Source organism: Daldinia decipiens (genome assembly GCF_022478715.1).
Source record: "Daldinia decipiens strain CBS 113046 unplaced genomic scaffold F4813scaffold_65, whole genome shotgun sequence".
In the NCBI taxonomy this organism is placed as follows: Eukaryota; Fungi; Ascomycota; class Sordariomycetes; order Xylariales; family Hypoxylaceae; genus Daldinia; species Daldinia decipiens.
In genome coordinates this window covers 75,715-82,539 of record NW_026054608.1, presented here as the reverse complement: position 1 = coordinate 82,539, position 6,825 = coordinate 75,715, and the positions used below count along the sequence as shown (strand labels likewise).

The window sequence follows — 6,825 nt, the reverse complement described above, 5'->3', positions numbered from 1 at the left end:
CTAAATAACATATCAAAAAATTTTTATATATATTACCGGCCACCAATAAAACATATCTTCACTTATATATATAAAAAAAAAAAAAAAAAAAAAAAAAAAAAAAAAAAAAAAAACCCTAAATTCTTTCGGCAAAGCCACTTGTTAGGGGTCACATACTAAGACAATAGCCAGCCATCTCTAACACTTATAATAGAGGTAACTTATATCTTCGCGGATATCATCTTCAAAAAAACATTAACAAGGTGAATAAATAAGGGGTTTCTAAACACTTGAAATCAATTTATCTCTTATATCTCTTAGGTTACGTTATGCAAATTCTGATTGATTACATATTACATGCTAAAGGGCCCTCTAGTGTTAGGCGGGTGTGGGCATGTGGCTGATACAATACAGTATTAGAAACGTTTAGCCCAGATGTTCATGTCGTACAGCCATCACTTTTTAATTACAATATATCCACATCGCCATCGTTCCTGCGCTCCTTTCTTCGAGACGCGCCGAATGGGCTTGTGAGAGGGCTCAAGACGCCGGTAGATGGACCTCGATTGTCTGCCCACTGCACGTCTCGCAAACCAGTCCATATAGGTGTTGTAGCAGAGCAGTTGTCATCTGACCGACTTATGCTGCGTAGTGGAAGATCGTCTGCAACCAGCTGCGCGCTGCTCCTTATTCCCTGCGGTCCTTGTGAACTATCTTCCCTGTTATCTCCCGCCCAGAGACCGCCGCTCATCAGCTCTGCGAATTTGCCGTTCTTCTCCAACAGCTCGTTGTAAGAGCCAGACTCTACTGCGCTGCCTTGCTCGATTACAATTATACGATCCGCCATACGCATCATTTCCTTGCTGTGCGTAACAACGATAATTGACAGCTGGTCTCCCTTGCTAGTGGTAACGCCCTCGCCTCCATAGACGGTCTGTTTTCTCGTAGACTGCATGAGAGACTCTATCGTATGCCGTACGTCCCTAGCGCTAAGCGTATCTAACGCGCTCGTAGGCTCGTCGAGCACTAATAGCTTAGGTCGCCGCGCCAATGCCCTGGCTATGCAAACCCGCTGCGACTGTCCACCGCTAAGCGACTGTCCGCCGTCCCCGACGATCGTATCGTAGCCGGCTGTCGAAGTGCGGATGAAGTTGTGAATGCCTGCCTCCTTGGCTGCCCTCTCGATATTCTCCCTCGTAAGCAGCGGGGAGTCTTCCGCCAGGCCGTAAGCGATGTTTTCCGCGAGCGTGCCAGGGAAGAGAAGCGGCGTCTGGGGGACGTAACCGATATGACTCCGCAGGCCTGCGAGGTCAAGTTGAGCTGCCGGCGTGGACGCGAAGGTTAGCTGCCGCTGATCCCCGTCGTTCCGCCTGCCTTTCGACCAGTCCGGTACGTATAGGCCAAGGATTATCGACGCGATCGTGCTCTTGCCGCAACCAGAAGGACCGACTACCGCGGTAGACGTGCCGGCGTCGAAGCGGAGGGTGAGGTTTCGAAGTACGGTGCGCTTGCTCGACGGGTACGTGAAAGACAGACGCTCCATCCTGATGGGAAAGGGGTTTACGAGTAGAATCTTGCCTCTCGACTCGTGAGAGGCATCCAGGGGTAAGTATGCGTAGTGGATTAGCCTAGAAGCTGTTGCTTGTGCTGTGGAAACGCCAGTTATAGAACCCAGTATGCTAAAAGCAGTGGTGACGCCCAGAACTAATAGGTTCACCACCTGTAGGATGGCGGGGATCGTAAGCTCTCGATCGGTTGTGAGCAGCTCGATCGCGTACCAGAATGTAAGTGCGAAGATAAACCAGACCATAGACTGTGAGCAGGCGTACGGGATAGCGGTCCAGACGGACTTTTCGGTTCCCAGCTCGAAAGCTCTGCGAATAGATTCTTCGTGCTTATTCGAGAAGAACTGCTCTAACGCCAACGCCCGAACGACGCGCACGTTAATAAAAGTTTCCGTCAAGATCGCGCTGATATCGTCTGCGGCTCTGAGGCATTTGTTTTCCCACTTTTGAGACACGAGGGAGTAACCTTGCGTGGCAGCGACGAAGGCTGGCGCGCTCGCAATGCTTACGAGTGTGAGCCGCCACGAGATGAGCAGCGCCCATACCACAGTGCTGACGACCATGATAGTCACGAGTAGCAGCTGCGGAGCGAAACGCCCGACGAGATTTCTCATCTCCTCCGCGTATCGATCCATACACTCGTTTATGCGGACGGCCGAATTAGCCGGTTCGTCAAACCACGATTTGGGCTGTCGCAGCACCCTGTTCAGCGCTCGAATGCGCAGGGCGTTTACCCAAGCCTGGCCCGCCCTCTGCATTAGATACTGATTAAAGTAAGTCGCTGCTGCTCTTGTGCAGGCGATTGCTAAGAGGCACAGAGCCCATTTCTGTCCCGCAGCCATTCTGTCTCCGCTTGAAAATAGGACCGCCAGGAGATTTGCAAACAGGACTGAAAAGGCCGGAACCAGGCCCGCGAGCACGACGCACGTAAAGAATCCTATAATGAGGAATATACTTTCTCTCATAGTCAGGCGTGGCCATACTGTCTTATAGATAGCCCACAAGGATAGTGTCTCGGGCTTATCACTGTCACGATTTTCTAGAGTGTCTGCAGGCGTAATCGTAGGTCCCCTCCGCCGGTCCTTGTCAGCAGGATTGCTGCGGGTTTTCCGCACCGTGTCGCCCAGCTCTTGAAGGCGCAGTATGCTATTTCTGCTCAGTGGCCTCTTTTGGTTGGATTCGCTGTGGAATATACGATAATGATCAGGCCACCACAGCGACGAGAGCCTCCTGCGGAAGAAATAAGGGGGTTCTAGGAGTGGATCCAGAGCATCCAAGTCTCCCGGCCGAGTAGATTCCCTGTTTTCGTTCCCATTTCGAAATTGGCGGGCTTGTATGGCCGATGCACCTACGTTCGGCGTAGCGCTCCGCCGATAGAGGGCGTCTGGCCCCCCGAAAGGCCAAACGTAGTCTGGAGAAGTAGGATTTTGTAATACGGCACTCCTCGGCGATGTGAGGCTGGCTGTGGCATTTGTCTTGTCTGGCACATCCACGTAAATTTCTTTGCCTGCATTGATGTCGTCGTTTGAAGCCGAAGACGCCAATACAGCAAATATGCCGTCTCTCTGCCGCTGCAAATCCCAACGGAAACCTGCCTGTACGACGCGCGCGTCCTCCATGACGTATACGTAATCGTCGTCGTTGATCTGTGCTACTTCGTGGGTAATTATAATAGTTGTTTTCCCTCGTCGCCACTGCCTAATACCATCCATAAGCAGGCCTCGATTTGTCGGGTCAAGCCCGCTCGTGACTTCGTCAAGGATGAGTACTGGGGGATCGCGTATTCTTGCCCTCGCTACGGCTAGCCTCTGCTTCTGGCCGCCGCTCAGGTTGGTGCCCCCTGTCCCTACGTACGTATCTAGGCCGTCGGGTAGCTCGATCAGGGTTGACTGGAGCAGGGCCGCTCTGCATGCTGCCTCGACTCCTTTCCTAGACACCTCCGTAGGTATTCTGTGGCCCATTGCAACATTAGCATATATGGTATCGTTAAAAAGGACGCTCGCCTGTTGGATAAGTGTGACGTTGCTCCGCACCCACTCGGAATCTAAAGTCTTCAGCGCGTGGCCGTCGATCAATATGTTTCCGCTGAGGGGTTCGTAGAATTTCGCTAGCAAATTGCCTATCGTGCTCTTTCCCGAGCCGCTCTTCCCCACGATAAAACATAGCCGGTCTTGATCGAAGAAGAAACAGCATCTGTTTAGAACGACCTTGGTTGGATTTGAAGGGTACGCAAAGCTGACCTGGAGACCGTGGTGTTAGATATAGGTGAGAAGAGTGGTCAAGGTAAACCCACGTCGTTAACTTTGATCTTGCCAGAGCAATTTATAGGGCGGTAGCTACCTATCATTTGATAGATCTTTCGTCCGCCTTCGATGTTGTGAGCTATAGAGTACAGCGCCTGGCCGGCAGCCATACCCCTCGCTAAGGAGACGTACGTCGGCGCGATGGTGTAGATGGCCTGCAACGCGCCTAGGGCCGCGTAGAATGTCGTCACGACGCTTCCTGGGTTTAGTCCCTGGTTCACTAGAACAGCACCGTAATAAAACCCCAGAACGAATATTCCGTCTAGCCATAATCTTATATAACCCACTTGCCACGCGCTCGTCTTGGCGAGAGTTAGATACGTATCCATAGACCTTTGTATCACCTGCAGATACTGCCAGACTTCGTGGTCGACGGCGTTGAAGGCTTTTACGAGGTCTATCGCGGTTAAGGCTGATATCGCGTGCTTAGATGCCCGACCGAGCTCTCGCTTCTGCGCTAGGATAGCCAGCTTCAGCTTACCACTTAGTAAAGAAGGTACGACGACGATAGCTGGTATCGTAGCGAGGAGTACGAGCGTGAGTTTCCACGAGCCGTAAAATGCGACGATGAGATTTGCGACCGCTGCGGCAATCTCAGCTGCTATAGACCCTAATGTCGCCGAAGATGCTACTTGAAGCTCTCTTATCTGTCTAATAAACGATTAGCGATTTTCGCGGCAACCAGATCAGGATGAGCAGTACGTTTGTACTCTCACGAGCAGGCTCGGGATCCCGTCTTCCTGGCGGTCGAACCAGGCCATATCCTTCGTGAGCAAAGCGTTAAACACTCTGCGACGGATGTTCCGAGCTTGAACCTCGCTGAAGATGGACCAGATGAACATAAAGGCAAAATTGACAATCACTCCCGCTCCACCAACCAACATCAGGATGACGCACCAGGACGAAACCTGAGCGTAGGCGCCTGGCCCGTCCAGTTTCCCCGATCCGAATTCGGCAACAACAGCAAATATTCTGCCTATGAGGATGGCAGAAACTGCCCTCATAGCGCCCATCAGCAACGATGCCACCAGGCCTGCAGCCAATATTCCGCAGTGACGCCACGTCGCGAAGACGAAAAGGTGTCCCAGAGACGGGGGTTGCAAACGCTGCGCATCGATTCTTGCAGATTGCGCATTGCCGGACGCTCTGTCTTCGTTATCGCGAGAGATTGATCCGTCCCTAGATTTTAGACTCGGTCGAGACATGACAGGCAGAGAACCTCGCTACGTTGCGTGGCGCTTCAGTGTCCTATTAGCACGATATCAGTTGTTGAAAAGAGCGAGAGCCGACGTCTAGGAACCAGCCCAGAGATTTTATCGCGAGAATTCTAATTGAATTATCGTCTGACCATATTTATTTACTTGGACGCTCTACTCCAGCTTTCCCGATAACGTTGGCCTTTGTCCGCTCTTGCTTTGTAGCTGCAAGCAAGGTATCTGGGTGCCGATAATGTCAACGGAGCTAGAGTGCTATTTACTAGTTCTAATTCGAATAAAGGGCATCTCGAAATAGGGTTTCTGCATAAACCCATAATAAACGTTACCACAACTGTTACCATGACGAATACCGAATCTTTGATAGCTCACTATGATACCAGGCCGCCTAAGTAATCCGATTAGGGCTGAAAGCCATTCGTCCATTTACGTTTCTATCCACGCATGACTATATCAGGTTCTGACCATGTTACCGACGTAGGTTTCCGGCGTTCCTATTCGCTTCTACCTACTTCGCCTCTTGTCCTTTTTTGCGTATCGTAAGGGACAGCGAGAGAGTATGTTTTACCACCTCGTTTGTGAGGGCTACGCCTTAGGGCTTGCCCGCGCCATTAGCCTTCTCATAGATCCAGTCGTTAAGGCCGGCCCTGTTCCTTGCTATCTCGATGGCGTAGAATTGCATCCTCGGAACTAGAGAGAGGGCGAGTTAGCAGAGGGGGTTTATCCTTTCTCAACTTTTCAAGGGAGTAAATATCAATACCAAATATTGTCGTGTCCTGTTCGTATTCTACGCTAGGGCTCGTTCGTAACATGGTGCCAAAGTTGTAGTCATCGACCTTCTTGTCGTAGGCCATCATGAACTTGCGCCACCGCTCCTTGCCCGACTTACTCTTCATCTCTTCCTCGTTAATAGTCTCTGCGGGATCGAATTCGGGAAATTCGGCTTTAAGGTGGGCGTATATGTCATCGTCCATCTTGGTGAGTCGCAACGAAGAACCTTTTACTCTTTCCAGAATAGCCCAGTATGTCTCTAGATGCTGCACCGCTGCGCTCATGAGCCAAGGTTAGAATATTAATTTAAAAGTAGATCTTTGTTTCGCGCAAACCTTTGACCGCAAACTGCTTCTCAATCTGTCACTCGTGGAGTCAGATTAGCTATCGGATGCATCTAGATATTAACAACCTAGGAAGTCCTACATCCTCCAGATTGTCTGCATTGTTCGCATCAAAGTTTGTCGGAACAGGTCCGGACATTTTTGTAAATTCGTCCATGATCGGTATTGCGTTAATCGCGATGGTTGCGTAGATTTCGCGGGTATTCCGGGACAAGTTCAACAATAGTTGTGAAAATACCAATTTTAGTATTCAAGACGAAGTCAGATCTACATGTAGAGCTGATTTGCAAAATCGTCATTTTGGAGGGGTCAAACATATACCGCGGGGTATGATGTATCTTTCATGTTTATATGCATATCTCGGTAGCTATCTAGATACATATCTATGTAAAGGAAGTCATAATTTTATGAGTTGCATTCACCTGCTCCTGTTTAGGTACATGCTGGATGATAAATTGTATCGATACATAAATATAACCATTAAGCAACAGCACCTAATCTGAAGGTGGTCCCAATGCCAACGCTGTCCGTTCAGATTAGGGAATGAAACTCAACATCCCATAGGAAACTCACTTAAAAGTTCATCCTAGGAGTATTAAGAGTACTATACTATCTATCTCGTCCCAAAGCAACATCATCTTCTTACTAG

The 6,825-nt window shown here is 49.9% G+C and overlaps 2 protein-coding genes across 2 annotated transcripts; both read right to left on the bottom strand.

The window, feature by feature from the left end:
* Window positions 1-414: 414 nt before the first annotated feature.
* Window positions 415-5,147, bottom strand: F4813DRAFT_306906 (P-loop containing nucleoside triphosphate hydrolase protein). Its single transcript, XM_049240830.1, has 3 exons — window positions 4,550-5,147; window positions 3,838-4,498; window positions 415-3,784 (listed from the first exon to the last, which is right to left on the bottom strand). Exons 1-3 carry the CDS (start codon window positions 5,050-5,052, stop codon window positions 446-448), a joined length of 4,503 nt encoding a protein of 1,500 aa, XP_049094533.1. The 5' UTR covers window positions 5,053-5,147; the 3' UTR covers window positions 415-445.
* A 423-nt stretch (window positions 5,148-5,570) lies between these two features.
* On the bottom strand, window positions 5,571-6,454 carry F4813DRAFT_306871 (DUF757-domain-containing protein). Its single transcript, XM_049240829.1, has 4 exons — window positions 6,259-6,454; window positions 6,168-6,192; window positions 5,822-6,106; window positions 5,571-5,751 (listed from the first exon to the last, which is right to left on the bottom strand). Exons 1-4 carry the CDS (start codon window positions 6,331-6,333, stop codon window positions 5,654-5,656), a joined length of 483 nt encoding a protein of 160 aa, XP_049094532.1. The 5' UTR covers window positions 6,334-6,454; the 3' UTR covers window positions 5,571-5,653.
* Between the last annotated feature and the right edge of the window lie 371 nt (window positions 6,455-6,825).

Coding starts and splice junctions, on each gene's coding strand:
- F4813DRAFT_306871 (XM_049240829.1), bottom strand. CDS start 6,333: ATGGACGAATTTACAAAAATGTCCGGACCTGTTCCGACAAACTTTGAT. Junction 6,193..6,258: donor ATGCAGACAATCTGGAGGAT/GTAGGACTTCCT, acceptor CACGAGTGACAG/ATTGAGAAGCAGTTTGCGGT. Junction 6,107..6,167: donor GAAGCAGTTTGCGGTCAAAG/GTTTGCGCGAAA, acceptor TCATGAGCGCAG/CGGTGCAGCATCTAGAGACA.
- F4813DRAFT_306906 (XM_049240830.1), bottom strand. CDS start 5,052: ATGTCTCGACCGAGTCTAAAATCTAGGGACGGATCAATCTCTCGCGAT. Junction 4,499..4,549: donor CTGCTCGTGAGAGTACAAAC/GTACTGCTCATC, acceptor ATCGTTTATTAG/ACAGATAAGAGAGCTTCAAG. Junction 3,785..3,837: donor GCAAGATCAAAGTTAACGAC/GTGGGTTTACCT, acceptor CACGGTCTCCAG/GTCAGCTTTGCGTACCCTTC.